Below are 16323 nucleotides of genomic sequence, written 5' to 3' on the forward strand. Positions count from 1 at the left end.
CGAATCGAATTTACTGTAAGTTCGCTCATCTCTATCCACTATCAATGGAACGTGATCTAATCTACTACCATAAAAAAAAAATATTTTTGACATATTTCCGGGCTAAAATTTTACAAAATGCCAAGTCGATCCGCGAGGCAGCTCTATATGAGGCACCATAGCAGGAATAAACCTTGTCATCTGGATGTAATTCTCTCCAAATATCTGTCCATTTTAAAGGGGTACTCCACTGGAAAACATTTTTGTTTAATCAACTGGTGCCAGAAAGTTAAACAGATTTGTAAATGACTTCTATTAAAAAATCTTAATCCTTCCAGTACTTATTAGCTGCTGAATACTACAGAGGAAATTCTTTTCTTTTTGAATTTCCTTTTTGTCTTGTCCACAGTGCTCTCTGCTGACACCTGATGCCCGTATCATGAACTGTTCAGAGCAGGAGAAAATCCCAATTGCAAACCTATGCTGCTTTGGACAGTTCCTGACACGGACATCAGGTGTCAGCAGAGAGCACTGTGGACAAGACACAAAAGAAATTCAAAAAGAAAAGTATTTCCCCTGTAGCATAGAGCTGCTAAAAACTACTGGAAGGGTAAAGATTTTTTTTAATAGAGGTCATTTACAAATCTGTTTAACTTTCTGGCACCAGTTGATTTAAAGAAAAAAAAAAAGTTTTCCTCCGGAGTACCCCTTTAAGGTCAAAATGGGCTTGGTCTTTAAGGGGTTAAAGAGTATCACCACATTGGCAATTGGGTTATCGCAGTGATGCATCTAAAATAAGAAATGAAGCAACTTTGCTATAGCTGTAGATAAATATATATAGATAGATAGATAGATAGATAGATAGATAGATAGATAGATAGATAGATATAGATGTAGATATAGTTGTGTATGTAGGATCTAATCTATGATATTCGCCCATAAGGGGAAATGGAATGAAATACAATAAACCATGATGGGGACTTTCCATACAGAACAGAATAATGGTCAGTATGAAGCTTACAGTGTAAAGCAGTGTTTCCCAACTAGTGTACCTCCATCTGTTGCAATACTACAACTCCCAGCATGCCCGGACAGCCTTCGGCTGTCCGGGCATGCTGGGAGTTGTAGTTTTGCAACAGATGGAGTCACCCTGGTTGGAGAACACTGACCTAGAAGTAGATGGTTATGTATATGCTATCTTGCGTTGGCTGTCCGGACATGCTGGGAGTTATAGTCTTGCAACAGCTGGAGGCACCCTGGTTGGGAAACACTAACGTAAATCCATAATGTAAGATAAGTTTGTTACAATAAAAGAGTTCCAAGCAGTAGTTAGATCAGCCACAGTAGGGTTCTTTCCCACATCCTATGAGACCCAACAGGCATAGTTTAGGTTCCAATGGCAAAATAAACGTATACACTGTAGAAATGATCAAGATCATCCAGTACGAAACTAAGGCTGGGTTCACACCACGTTTTGCAATACAGTTCCCGTATCAGGTTTTTGCTAAAAAACTGATTCCTCAAAACCGGACTAAACTGTGTCAAAATGTGTATACAAACTTTTATCTGTATGCGGTTGAAAACCGTATACGGTTAGAAAAGTGATGTCCGGTTGCATCCGTTTTTTAAGAAAAAAACATATAAGTTTTTAACTTTTGACTCCATTATGAATAAAGTTTTACTTGTTTGATTGAAATTACAAGAAAAAAAAACTGTGCAAAGTCAAAAACCGTATGGTGAAAACCGGATGGAACCGTACGCACAAACGGTTCTGTACAGTTCCCATTGACTCCCATGTTAAAAAAAAAAAAAAACATATACAGTTTAATACAGTTTTCACCCAGACCAAAAACCGTGGTAGGCCACGGTTTTCTGTCTGGAAAAAAACGTATGGTTTGAAAAACAGAGACAACCGTATACATTATGGTGCATACGATTTTGAATGGGAAGTCTATGGGCACGGTTTTCTGTACGGTTGCATACTTTTTTTTTTATGAAACCGTATGCCGAAACCGTATAGTAAAATCGTGGTGTGAACCCACCCTTAGGCTGGGTTCACAAAACCACGTTTTTGCAATACAGTTCCCGTATCAGGTTTTTGATTAAAAAAAAAAAAAAAAAGGATTCCTCAAAATCTGACTAAACTGTATTAAAAAGTGTGTACAAATTTTGATCCGAATACGGTTTGAAAAATAATGTCCAGTTGCATCAGTTTTTTAAGAAAAAAGCATATAAGTTTTTAACTTTTCACTCCATTATGAATAAAGTTTCACTTGTTTGATTGAAATTCCAAGAAAAAAAAAACTGTGCAAAGTCAAAAACCGTATAGTGAAAACCGGATGGAACCGTACGCGCATACAGTTCTGTACGGTTACCATTGACTCCCATGTTAAAAAAAAAAAAAAAACTTATGTGTTTCAATACAGTTTTTCACCCAGACAAAAAAATCGTGGTAGGCTACCGTTTTCCGGTACGGGAAAAAAACGGAAAACCGTACAGGATGCAAAACGGACACAACCGGATGCATTGTTTGTCGATGGAGAGTCAATGCATACGGTTTTCAATACGGTACATTGAAAACTTATACGGGAACTGTATTGCAAAAACGTGGTGTGAACCCGGCCTTAGATTCATGCATTCCCAGGTCTGACCACCTGTTACTCTTCCTCCCCATAGGAAATACCACACTCACGTTCTGCAGTTTGACGGCGAAGGTGGCTGGAAGTTTGAGAAGCTGGACACCGCCGCCCGGATCTCGCTCACCGAGGAGAAGCAAAGACTCGAGCAGCAGCTCGCCGGAGTGCCAAAGATGCAGCAGCGGTTCACTGAACTGTGCCAGATCCTGGGAGAAGATTCCGAAGTGTCCGGCGGTGAAGACGGCCAGAAAGCTGAACAGCCTATGTAAGGACATTCCTAGGCGGTCTCAGCTACCATCGCTGTTTCATGCTGTCAAGGTGTGTCCAGCCCATCGCCTCACCAGTACCCGCCGTGCAGCACGTACTACCCACACCTGCCTTTCCCTTTTCTTTCTTTTTTTTTTTCTCTATAATTTAGATTAATTGTCTGTAGGATACAGCAGACCATAATAACTCAGATCATCCTGGTAGGCAAAGAGTCGCTGGGCACCCCCTTGACTAGTTTCCGACACTGAATGTGTGGTCATCCTGCTACAGGCAGGAGTCATTTCTGTCCTTTTTAGAAACCTATAGAGGGTTTCAATCCAGAAAATGTGAAGGAAAGGAGCCCCTCTGCATCAGGTAAGGGCATCCCAGATTGTGTAGGGTTAACATGAAAGGATTACATACCGCCAGCCGATTCCACCCTCGCCTTCTGCACGAGTATCGGGGAGAGGCTTTATACCGTGCGGCCGGACCTGTACAGTTCTTACCTTAGGCTGCAAAAGTATTCAACCCCCCTATATCAGTGGTCTTCAACCTGCGGACCTCCAGATGTTGCAAAACTACAACTCCCAGCATGCCCGGACAGCCAACGGCTGTCCGGGCATGCTGGGAGTTGTAGTTTTGCAACATCTGGAGGTCCGCAGGTTGAAGACCACTTCCCTATATGTTCTTTATATGCAAAGTAGTAATGGAATCCAACCCTACTCCATGACTAAGCCTCACTATGGACACTGTGATGATTTGGGCTTAGAATAATTTAACCGTTAAAGGGGGTTATCCAGGAAAAACTTTTTTATATATATATATATATATATATATATATATCAACTGGCTTCAGAAAGTTAAACCGATTGGTAAATTACTTCTATTAAAAAATCTTAATCCTTCCAATAATTATCAGCTGCTGAAGTTGAGTTGTTCTTTTCTGTCTGGAAACAGTGCTCTCTGCTGACATCTCTGCTTGTCCCGGGAACTGCACAGAGTAGAAGAGGTTTGCTATGGGAATTTGCTTCTACTCTGGACAGTTCCCGAGACACGTGTCATCAGAGAGCACTTAGACAGAAAAGAACAACTCAACTTCAGCAGCTCATAAGTACTGAAAGGATTAAGATTTTTTTTTAATAGAAAGAACTAATTTACAAATCTGTTTAACTCTCTGGAGCCAGTTGATGTATAAAAAAGAGTTTTTTCCTGGATAACCCCCTTTAAATTCCTTATTCTGATTAAATTGAAGTGGTGCCTGTCATGCCACTGGCACCATTTGTATAATGAGTATCATTCTGTAATTCATCGAGTGATTGTACTGTAGCTGTGGTGTCCTGAAGGTTCAGCTGTAGAGGGAAAAGTTTAAGAAAAACAAACACTTTTTTTCTTTTTTATTCTTTTTTTTATCTCTGCTTGCTGTCAGTGAATGAAACTTGAGGTTTCCATTCAAAAGCTAAAAAAATCTGCATAGCATAGACCTAATACTTCTCATAAGGCAAACCTCCACAAGCTAAACGCATGCATCAGCAACAGCACAAATGTCTTCTCGGTTCTGCAGATTTTCCTTAAAGGGGTACTCCGGTGGAAAACTTTTTTTTTTTTTATTTTTTTTTCTTAACTGGTGCCAGAAAGTTAATCAGCTGTTTGCTACAGAGGAAAATCTTTATTTTTTTGAATTTCTTTTTTGTCTTGTCCACAGTGCTCTCTGCTGACACCTGATGCCCGTATCAGGAACTGTCCAGAGCAGGAGAAAATCCCCATAGCAAACCTATGCTGCTCTGGACAGTTCCTGACATGGACAGAGGTTTCAGCAGAGAGCACTGTGGACAAGACATAAAAGAAATACAAAAAGTAAAGAATTTCCTCTGTAGTACTCAGCTGCTAAAAAGTACTAAAAGGATTAAGATTTTTTAATAGAAGTAATTTACAAATCTGTTTAACTTTCTGGCACCAGTTGATTTAAAAAAAATAAAAAAAAAGTTTTCCACTGGAGTACCCCTTTTACGGGTATCTCCACATTAGCAACCGTGTTATCGCAGTAATTCATCTAAAATAGCGAATGAAGCAACTTTACAATATAAAAACATAAACATATATATATATATATAAGATAGAGGTGCATTTATTATTCTAGAGCATGGTTTCCCAACCAGTGTACCTCCAGCTGTTGCAAAACTACAATTCCCAGCATATCCATACAGCCAAAGGCTGGAGGCACACTGGTTGGGAAACACTGTTCTAGAGGCTTCAGGGCATACTGGGAGTTGTAGAGTTGCAACAGCTGGAGGCACTCTTTTTGGATAAACCCCGTTCTAGAGGCTTCAGTGCATGCTGGGAGTTGTAGATTTGCAACAGCTGGAGGCACTCTTTTTGGGAAACACAATTCTAAAGGCTTCAGTGCATGCTGGGAGTTGTCACCTTGCAACAGCTGGAGGCACACTCGGTTGGGAAACACTGTTCTATAGGCTTCAGATCGCTAATCCCCTGTACCAGGCATTGTATAGTAATGTCAGAAAAAAAAGCTGAGCTGTTAGGGGCTTATTTGTCGACAGACGTGTTGACTGTTACTGGTAGCGACAAGCAGAATTGCGCATGAAGCTCTGGGGTGCAATACAATTCAAAATCAGTACAAGAAAAGTGGGTTAACGCTTTATGTATTTTATTTTCCTATATATATATTATAAAATGTAGTTCACATGTAGACACACCTTGTCTATAGACACATTATTTCTATTGTATTTTTCCCTATTCATGCGGGTGGGCCCGTTCAGCGCAGAGGTGAGACAATCGCATGAGATAACGCTACCCTGAACTCATGGCGCTGAAAGAGTAGAAGTGTCACCCGGCGGCTCGGGGAGATTGCATCTCACCTAAGCACTTAAGCAGGCCAAGATTTACAGGCCCGCACATTCCCTGTAAGCCGGCGTGTGACTGCGAGGCGCCTCGACTTGTACATTAGCTCTCATTATGATTCCATGTTTGATAAAACCCCAATACAGCCGCTGACAGACATCTGGAATGGATCCCCGGCATGTAGTCATGTGACCACAATATAGTCGAGCGAGTAAGCTGGAAATGCCTAGAACAGGGTTTCCCAACCAGGCTGCCTCCAGCTGTTTCAAAACTACAACTCCCAGCATGCCCGGACAGCCAACGGCTGTCCGGGCATGCTGGGAGTTGTAGTTTTGCAACAGCTGGAGGCACCCTGGTTGGTAAACCCTGACCTAGACATAGATGGTTATGTATATGATATTATGTGTCGGCTGTCCGGGCATGCTAGGAGTTGTAGTTTTGCAACAGCTGGAGGCACCCTGGTTGGTAAACCCTGACCTAGACATAGATGGTTATGTATATGATAATATGTGTCGGCTGTCCGGGCATGCTAGGAGTTGTAGTTTTGCAACAGCTGGAGGTACCCTGGTTGGTAAACCCTGACCTAGACATAGATGGTTATGTATATGATATTATGTGTTGGCTGTCCGGGCATTCTAGGAGTTGTAGTTTTGCAACAGCTGGAGGCACCCTGGTTGTTAAACACTGGCCTAGACATAGATGGTTATGTATATGATATTCTGTGTTGGCTGTCCGGGCATTCTAGTTGTTGTTTTGCAACAGCTGGAGGCACCCCGATTGATAAACACTGGCCTAGAAGTAGATAGCTACGTATATGATATTCTATGTTGCATTGGAGGGAAAGAGCCGAGACGATTTATTTAACAGGCCTGTGAAAGTAAACATGGCCGCCACAGCTGTGACAGGATCTGGGTATTATTTGCTCTGCTGGGAGTTGTAGTTTTGCAACAGCTGGAGGCACCCTGGTTGGTAAAACACTGACCTAGACATAGATGGTTATGTAGATGATATTCTGTGTTGGCTGTTCGGGCATGCTGGGAGTTGTAGTTTTGCAACATGTAGATTTATACATATATGAATTGGATTGGAGGGAAATAGCAGAGATGATTTATCACTATTTTAACAGGCCTGTGAAAGTAAACATGGCCGCCACAGCTGTGACAGGACCTGGGTATTTGCTCTGTCGGCTTAGTAGAACAATAGTAATGTGTACAAAGGCGATCCCATTAGATCTGGTGGGAGACCCCCTCCCCCCCATGAGATTTCGCATAGTTATCACCATCACATTTTACTTATTCGAGTCGGACTTCACTTTCTCCATTCACAGCCGTGAGGGAAGCTGAGGGGGTTGTATAGCTCCTTTTTAGGAACCGCTTTAGGCGACATTTGCATTGCTGTGTGCTCCGACCCGTTCAGGGTCCGGTCTGTGCCAAACAGAGCCGAATGGTCCCTTTTCATGACGGACATCGCGGGGTCCCGACGGATCTCATTGACTTTAATGGAGTCTGTGTGGTGTCTGGTATTTTTAGGGGAGGTGAGCGGAGAAAAAAATATCGGACATGCAGTGTTTTTTTTTATTTTTTCTCTGCTCGACTCACGTCCTTACGCGAAGGAATTTAGCTAGCGGAGCTAAACGGCAATGTGAACATAGCCTTAGCAGATATATAGGGTGCCCTAGGGAGACAATGGTAAAATGGGGGAGATTTATCAAAACCTGTCCAGAGGAAAAGTAGCTGAGTTGCCCATAGCAACCAATCAGATCGCTTCTTTCATTTCTGAAAAGGCCTCTGAGAAATGAAAGAAGCGATCTGATTGGTTGCTATGGGCAACTCAGTGACTTTTCCTTTGGACAGGTTTTGATAAATCTTCCCCCATATCTCTGCTTTTGCAGAACCTTGTTAATTGATATGGCAGAAAGGACTTTGGGTGGTGGTGGGGGGGGGGGGTCAGTTATCAAAATTGATGCAAAAGGAGAGTGGAGCAGTTGCCATAGCAACCACAGGCATCTTCACTTCCCATTCACAATACGGATTTTCCAAGCAGAATTCGGCTTGGAAAATACAGTGCAGCAGTCTTTCATTGTTCTCAGTGGTATTCTGCTGCATCATTCACTCTACGGAATTTTCGTGACAAACATTCTGCCGCGGAAATTCTGGACTCCAGACTCTGGGGAAAAAATTTACATGTCCATTCTTTCAATGGAATCCACCCTGAAATGTCATCTATTAAGACTGCACATTTTAGAGCACGCCTAGCGCCCGGGCGGAGATTCCGTAGTGTGAATGAGCCCTGACATCTGATTGGTTGCTATGGGCAACTGCTCCAGGTTTCCCTAGAGGTCTCTTTGATAAATCTTTCCCCTATTGAGTTTGATGTAAATTAACCCTGAAGGTTCAGGTTTTGAACATGACTAATAATAAGTAAGACGTTTTTTTTTTTTGTATTTTCAGCAGAAAGAAAAGGGGAAGTAGTTCCTACTTAGACATCACAGGGTGTCTGAAAGAAGGGCTTGTAGACACTATTGTGTAACGGATCCATTGCTAGGTTGTCCAGTCTTCACAGCTGTTATTTCTCTACAGTGAAGCTGAGCTGCAATACCAGATACAACCATGAGTGGCACTGTTTCTGTGGGAGAAAACTGCGGAGCCATGGTTCTCATCTCATAAAACCCCTTTAGGATAATCATACACAGTGTACAAGATATTCTTATATCCTTGTATCATATGTTTATCTGTAGTGAATTTCTGTCTGTCTATATCAATGTTTCCCAACCAGGGTGCCTCCAGCTGTTGCAAAACTACAACTCCCAGCATGCCCGGAGCTGCTGGCAAACTGGTTGGGGAATACTGGTCTAAATAAACCAAACTCCATCCCTCTTAAAGGTAACCTGTCTCCATGAAAGTGCTATCCAATCTACCGGCCGCATGTTATAGGGCGGGGGTTCTCAACCAGGGGTGCGCGTAGGGTTATGCGGGGGTATGGCAATTTGCTGACAAATACCGGCCATGCATTGGTCAGTATTCGTCAGCACAGAGCGGGGCTTGGACACCGTTGAGTGGCTGCTGGGCCCGACGTGTGGCACAGCGCAAAGGAACGTCACCCTTCAGTGCGGCCCTCCGACTCCCGCCGAATGGGATAGACACAGGCCTGGTAAGCATGTTATAATAAGTGTGGGAGGGTGTTATTGTATGTATCTCATATATTGGCCCAGGGGGATCGAAGGGGGAAATAATGGCAGAAGGGGATTAAGATGGAGGGGGGTGGGGTAATGGAAAAAGAGGATCAGAGGGGGAATAATGGCAAAAGGGGATTAAGTATGGCATGAGAAAGATAAGCACGTGCCATTATGATATTAAGTACTTTTATGACTTATTTTGTCAGCGGGTACACCTCGTTTGTAAAAGTTCCGCACGAGAGGTACCCGCAGACATACTTTCATCCTTTGGGGATACAGTCGCGAGAAAGGTTGAGAACCACTGTTACAGAGCACAAGAAGCTGGGCAGATTAATATATAGATAGATAGAGATATAGTAGAGCTTTATCTTGTTGAATATAATTCCCTGCTTATTCAGGGCTTAGGAGTCCAGTGGGCGTGTCACTTAATGATTGACAGCGGTCAGTCATTGATTAGGAACGCCCACTGGACTCCTAAGCCCAAAATGATCAGAGATTTAAGTGGATAAAATACAAGTTATGCTAAAACTATATACTGTATATCAATCTGCTCAGCTCCACCTTCTATATAACATGATACCAGCAGCTCAGACTACACGTTTAAAGGGACAGGTTCCCTTTTATGGAGACCCTAAACTTATAGGGTTTTCCAGAGTCAGGAAAAGCTGAATGACCATCTCGGTGGGAGGTGCTGTGGCGGCCATGTTAGTTGTCATTGTCACCTAACTGTTAGCAGCAAGTTATTATGTATATGTAATGTTTTAATGCCAGCAGGGATTGGGTTAACTAAATCGTAGGGATTAATGTTTGGCGCAGCGGGGAGTATATTAATTACCGACCCAAGGCTCCCAGTCAGGTTACACAAGAGCGCTCCCCTCCCAGGTAATAAATACACAGCTCCCATTGTCTGAGGGTTTCATCATACGACACTACAGCCTCAGTTTGCACCCACAGGGCAGATCCAGGGGCGGCTTCAAGGATGAGGCCTTTTGTCTTGGATGGAGAAGGGTGAAGTTGCAGATTATTGTGAAACCCAGAGGTGTCTGGAAGCGTAGCAGCTGCACACCGGATCACTATCCGAGCAAACACGTTGTGGTGTTCAAGAAACATCTGCTAAACCAGCGGATACGATTTTATTATTATTATTTAGGGCTCCAATTCTTCATTAGGCTTGGTTTACACCCTGTATGGCTGTACATCACTGGGATAATGTGAAAAACGTATGCCGATGTATAGGGCAGCGAAAAAAAAAGATGCTACTCAGCTCACCACTCAATGTGTATAGGATCCTAGGGCAGTGTGTTGGGTTCAGTGTTAGAACGTGGGCCGTATCTCGTTCCAACACATCCAGTAGAAAGGTTTTGGGTTTTTTAAGCTTCCAGCTCCCAAAAATTTGAAGAAAAAAATAACTATAAAAGCTTCACATTTATTGGATAGGCATATACAAAAAAGTGCGCAATAAAAAAAGCAAAAAGCAGTGAATATATATATATTTTTTTAACTTTATATATAAATATTTTACATATATAGATATATAAACACTGCTTTTACAAGCCCTTTTTTGTAAATATAAATTTTTAATGCCTATCCAATAAATTCGTAGTTTTTATAGGTTTTTTTTTCATTTGTTTTTTTTAGTTTCCAGATCCCATTTTACTGGATCTATAGGGCAGTGTACCTATAGCAGATCCCTTCTTTTTTATGGATAAAACAACGTCTACTAGTGACGACATTTGGTCAATTTTTCCGAACGCGTGTGTTTGTTTTGCACGACTGAAAAAGGGCAGTAGACGACAATATTGAGTCAGGCCTAATAAAAGTATTAATTTCACGAAAAAGACAACATTTAGTCACTAATAGACTACATTCCGTCCGTTAGTGGAAACAGGTCACGTCTCGGTATAAGTTGGCAAACCTTTTTTGCCAGTTTCCCTTAAGTATATTAGCGACGACAAGAACCCAGCCTTAGCATATGTAACTCCAAAGTCGAATTATTTTAACCGCCCCACGTAGTCCAATGGAGAATGGCGAAGCCTGCGTCTCTGTGTGACTGGTGGGTCTCTTGTATGTAAAGCTCATGATCCGCTTTATACATGTCCGCTGTTTTGGCTGCTCTCAATAGCTTTACACTCTTTCCTACAGCCTGACACGTTTCACGCCTTGTTCACAGCTTACATATACTGATGTAGAATGCCGGTCTGTATAAGGTTTAATAGATTCTGATATCACACATTGTTCAAGTCCTCAAATTCAAGTTACTCATCCTCCCAGACCAGCGTTTCCCAACCAGGGTGCCTCTGGCTGTTGCATAACTACAACTCCAGGCATGTTGGCTGTCCGGGAATGCTGGGAGTTGTTGTTTTGAAACAGCTGGAGGCACCCTGGTTGAGAAACACTGGCCTAGACTGTCAGCAAGCAGGGACAAAATGCTCTAATGATGCCTCCCTTTATAGAAGCTGGGGTTATATATATGCTTGGAGTTGTAGTTTTGCAAAAGTGGGGGGTAGGGGACAGAGGAAGGAAGCAGGTTTGCTGGATCAGACATTAGAATCCGCGTGTATTTTGGTAACATATAGTAGCTGCAGAGAAAAAAAAAAAGGTGAAAACAAAATTTCTGATTATATGCAAAGTTGCTTCATTTTGGATCCATTGGGACAAGACAGATTTGCTGTGTAAGGGAAAATCTGTTGAGCAGTAAGGCTATGATAACATGGCGGAAAATATAGTATTCAACACATTTGCATGTTCCGCCGGCGGAAGGACCGCTCGGAAATGCGCAGCCTCCATAGATGGCAATGGGTTTTTAAGCAGAATCTGCTGAAACGATCAACAGGTTGTGACTGATGGGTCTCCTCTATGTAAAGCTCATTATAAGCTTTATACAGCTTTTTTTGGCTACCCTCAATTGTTTTACACTCTTTCCAACAACCCAACACGTTTCATGCCTCAGTCACAGCTTCCTTATTTATACTGATATAGTATGCCGGTCTGTTTAAGGGTTAATAGATTCTGTTATCACACATTGTTCAATTGCTCAAATTCAAGTGAATCCCAACCAGGGTGCCCCCCCCCAGCTGTTAAAAAACTACAACTCCCAGCATGCCCGGACAGCCGAAGGCTGCCCGGGCATGCTGGGAGTTGTAGTTTTGCAACAACTGGAGGCGCCCTGGTTGGGAAACACTGGTCTAGACTGTCAGTAAGCAGGGATAAAATGTTCGCGTGCTATGATTAGGCCAGTAAAGAGATTGTTTTTGTGCACGGTGCAGCAGATCCCCATTAAAATCAATGGGACTTTGATGCAGCGGAGTATTTCGTGAGCAAGACTTTTGAAATAAAATTCTGAGCAATGGCCCATTCATATCAATGAATGTGAGCTTCAATATTATCATAGATTTCAAGTAGCGGAAATCTCTGACTAAGGCTAAATATCTGAGATCCTAGACAAGTATCCTAGAACAGTACATGTATCCGACTGTTTTGACTGGACTTTCCCCTTTAAAGGGGTACTCCATTGGAAAAACATTTTTTTTTTAATCAACTGGTGCCAGAAAGTTAAACAGATTTGTAACTTACTTCTATTTAAAAAAAATCTTAATCCTTCCAGTACTTATCAGCTGCTGTATGCTCCACAGGAAATGATTTTCTTTTTGAATTTCCTTTCAGTTTGACCACAGTGCTCTCTGCTGACACTTCTGTCCATTTTAGGAACTTTACAGAGTAGGAGCAAATCCCCATAGAAAACTTATCTTGCTTTGGACAGTTCCTAAAATGGACAGAGGTGTCAGCAGAGAGCACTGTGGTCAGGCAGAAAGGAAATTCCAAAGGAAAAGCACTTCCTGTGGAGCATACAGCAGCTGCTAAGTACTGAAAGGATTAAGATTTTTCAATAATAGTAATTTACAAATCTGTTTAACTTTCTGGCACCAGTTGATTTAATTTTTTTTTTTTTCCAGGGGAGTACCCCTTTAAATGGTCACTCCATCAGTATAATATAGTATAGTCACAGATGAGGGTGGCGCCAGGCTCGGCAGACACACGGTTAAACATTTACTCATTTATTCCGAGCAGGGCACAGTTTTCAGAACCTGACCATGCTTCCTGCCCACCCATTTCCTCATGTTCTCTGCCCAATCTCGGCCGGACCTTTCTCGGCTCCAGACGCTTAATGATCTCTGAACCTTATTGTTATCAGGTATCGTAATTTTGCACAAGATCCACCAATCTATATCTGTGTTTTCCGCAGGGCTAATATATTTATAACTAATACTTGTATCACCTTTTATAATGACATGAATGCACTTAAAGCCATATATACAGCAACCGAGGACTTTCCTAAGTTCTCTCTCATATACTGGAAATAGCATATTGTTATAACCGACCCCCCCTATAGGACAGCACTGTTCACATATTACTGCCGACCCCCCATAACCAAGTGGATCTCTGAGTATTGTGCTTGTTCTAACTGACTATGCAACTGTCCATTGACACTCAGTAAATCAGAATATGTGCCTTAATTGTTGGGTCAAAGACCAAATGTCTTATATTGTTAGATACTAATAAATGTATGATCTCAAAATACTGGGCTGTGTCATGGCGCTTCTTTCTATTTAGAACCAATATCCTGTCAAAATCGCAGTGTGTTCTTTTTTTTCTTTCTTTTCCCACTCTTCCATCTTCTTCCTTTCTTCCTTCCTCTCTCCTCCCCCTTTTCTCTCTCTTCCTTTCTTCCTTCCTTCATGCCTTCCCTCTCTCTCTCTCCCTCTCTCACTCCTCATTCTCTCTCTCTCCTCTTTCTCCCTCTCTCTCTCACACGCTCTTTTTCTCTTTCTTCCATCCTCTTTCGTTTTCCTTCCTCCCTTTCTTTCTTTCTCTCTCTGTCTCTCTCTTTTTCACTCCCTCCCCTTTTCTCTCTTTCTCTTTCTTCTCTCTCATCCACACTCACTGGCCCCTTTTTTATGTGCACCTTGCTAGTACTGGGTTGGACCCCTTTTGTCTTTATTCTTCATGGTATACCCTACAAGATACTGGAAACATTCCTTAGTCTTATGGACATGATGACATCACACAGTTCCTCCATATGGACATGATGACATCACACAGTTCCTCCATATGGACATGATGACATCACACAGTTCCTCCATATGGACATGATGACATCACACAGTTCCTCCATATGGACATGATGACATCACACAGTTCCTCCATATGGACATGATGACATCACACAGTTCTTCCATATGAACATGATGACATCACACAGTTCCTCCATATGGACATGATGACATCACACAGTTCCTCCATGTGGACATGATGACATCACACAGTTCCTCCATGTGGACATGATGACATCACACAGTTCCTCCATGTGGACATGATGACATTACACAGTTCCTCCATATGGACATGATGACATCACACAGTTCCTCCATATGGACATGATGACATCACACAGTTCCTCCATATGGACATGATGACATCACACAGTTCCTCCATATGGACATGATGACATCACACAGTTCCTCCATATGGACATGATGACATCACACAGTTCCTCCATATGGACATGATGACATCACACAGTTCCTCCATATGGACATGATGACATCACACAGTTCCTCCATATGGACATGATGACATCACGTAGTTGCTGCAGATTTGTCGGCTGCACATCCATGATGAGAATCTCCCGTTCCCCCACATCCCAGTGGCCCCCGGTGTGGTCTTTGCTGCTGTTGTCCATCTGCTTTAAGGTTGCACATGTTGTGCATTCAAAGATGGTATTCTGCATACCTTACATAGTTACATAGTTAGTACGGTTGAAAAAAGACATATGTCCATCAAGTTCAACCAGGGAATTGAAGGGTAGGGGTGTGGCGCGATATTGGGGAAGGGAATTTATATTTCTTCATAAGCATTAATGTTATTTTGTTCCAGGAATGTATCTAATCCTGTTTTAAAGCTGTTAATTTTTCCTGCTGTGACCAGTTCCTGAGGTAGACTGTTCCATAAGTTCACAGTTCTCATGGTAAAGAAGGCGTGTCGCCCCTTGAGACTAAACTTTTTCTTCTCCAGACGGAGGGAGTGCCCATGGTTGTCATGTGTGGTTAATTGCGTTACTGTTGTCTTTAAGTCATCTCGAACCAATCTGCCCGTTCTCCTCTGACATCAAAAAGGCATTTTCGTTCCACACAACTGCTGATTACTTGATATATATTTTTTGGACTATCCTTTGTAAACCCCAGATGATGATGTGTGTAAAAAAAAATCCCAGTAGATCAGCAGCTTCTGAAATACTCAGACGACAGTAAAACTTACATCACACAAGTACAGTGTTTCCCAACCAGGGTGCCTCCAGCTGTTGCAAAACTACTACTGAGAGTTGTAGTTTTGCAACAGCTGGATGCACCCTGGTTGGAAAACACTGCTCTAGTTAGGAGCCTGCTTACTCAGCAAACAGGGAAAGAGAAAATACATAAATGGGCCAAAAACAACAATGTCTGTAAGATTAAGAATTTTTTGCACATTTTTACAATTTATTTACAGATATAGGGGGAGATTTATCAAAACATGTATAGAGGAAAAGTGGTGCAGATGCCTATAACAACCAATCAGATCGCTTCTTTCATTTTTAAAAAGGTCTCTGAAAATTTAAAGAAGCGATCTGATTGGTTGCTATGGGCAACTGCACCGCTCTTCCTCTACACAGATTTTGATAAATCTTCCCCATAATGTCTATACACAGTTCTAGAGGGTTATACTTCCATAATACAGCATCTGGTGGCGATATCCAAAATAGACTCCAAGGAGGGACCCACATCCTCAAGATACACCAACATGTCTTCCGCTTATAGGGAAATATTTTCCACCAAGGAGCCACGCAGAATACCACGTATAGAATCAGATCTGGTCCCCCTTTTTTAAGGGGAGTAGGGGGGAGACATCTTGATCGGTACACACCTGAGCCATAGATAGATAGATAGATAGATAAGTCATAAATTAGTTCAGCTTTCAGGTGCTCCCGTGGGCTGGAAAAGGTGGATACAGTCCTAGGAGACTCTTTTCTAGGACTGTATCCACCCACCGGAGCACCTGAAGGCTGAACTAATTTTTGCAGGATAAGTCATCAACTGCCGAGCCGAGAAGTTCGTGACGAATCGAATTTACTGTAAGTTCGCTCATCTCTAGTTGGCACCCCTGAAATTTTTCTAGAAAATGAAGTATTTCTCACAGAAAAGGATTGCAGCAACACATGTTTTGCTATACACGGGTTTATTTCCTTTGTGTGTATTGGAACTAAACCAAAAAAGGGAAGAAAAAAAAGCAAATTGGACATAATGTCACCAAACTCCAAAAATGGGCTGGACAAAATTATTGGACAAAATAAGATTGTTTGAAGCATGTGATGCTCCTTTAAACTTACCTGGGGCAAGT

At 42.2% G+C, this 16323-nt stretch overlaps 1 protein-coding gene across 1 annotated transcript in view; it reads left to right on the forward strand.

Annotated features, from left to right (window-relative positions):
• The window catches only part of ABCD1 (ATP binding cassette subfamily D member 1), an 83500-nt gene extending 77595 nt beyond the window's left edge, over positions 1–5905 (forward strand). The window contains exons 10-11 of the mRNA XM_056539962.1: positions 2656–3405; positions 3516–5905. Of these exons, the coding sequence (XP_056395937.1) occupies positions 2656–2884 (229 nt within the window). The 3' untranslated portion in view covers positions 2885–3405; positions 3516–5905. The remainder of the gene's footprint in view (positions 1–2655; positions 3406–3515) is intronic.
• The last annotated feature ends 10418 nt before the right edge of the window (positions 5906–16323 follow it).

This window comes from Hyla sarda, chromosome 9 (assembly GCF_029499605.1).
Source record: "Hyla sarda isolate aHylSar1 chromosome 9, aHylSar1.hap1, whole genome shotgun sequence".
Lineage (NCBI taxonomy): Eukaryota > Metazoa > Chordata > Amphibia > Anura > Hylidae > Hyla > Hyla sarda.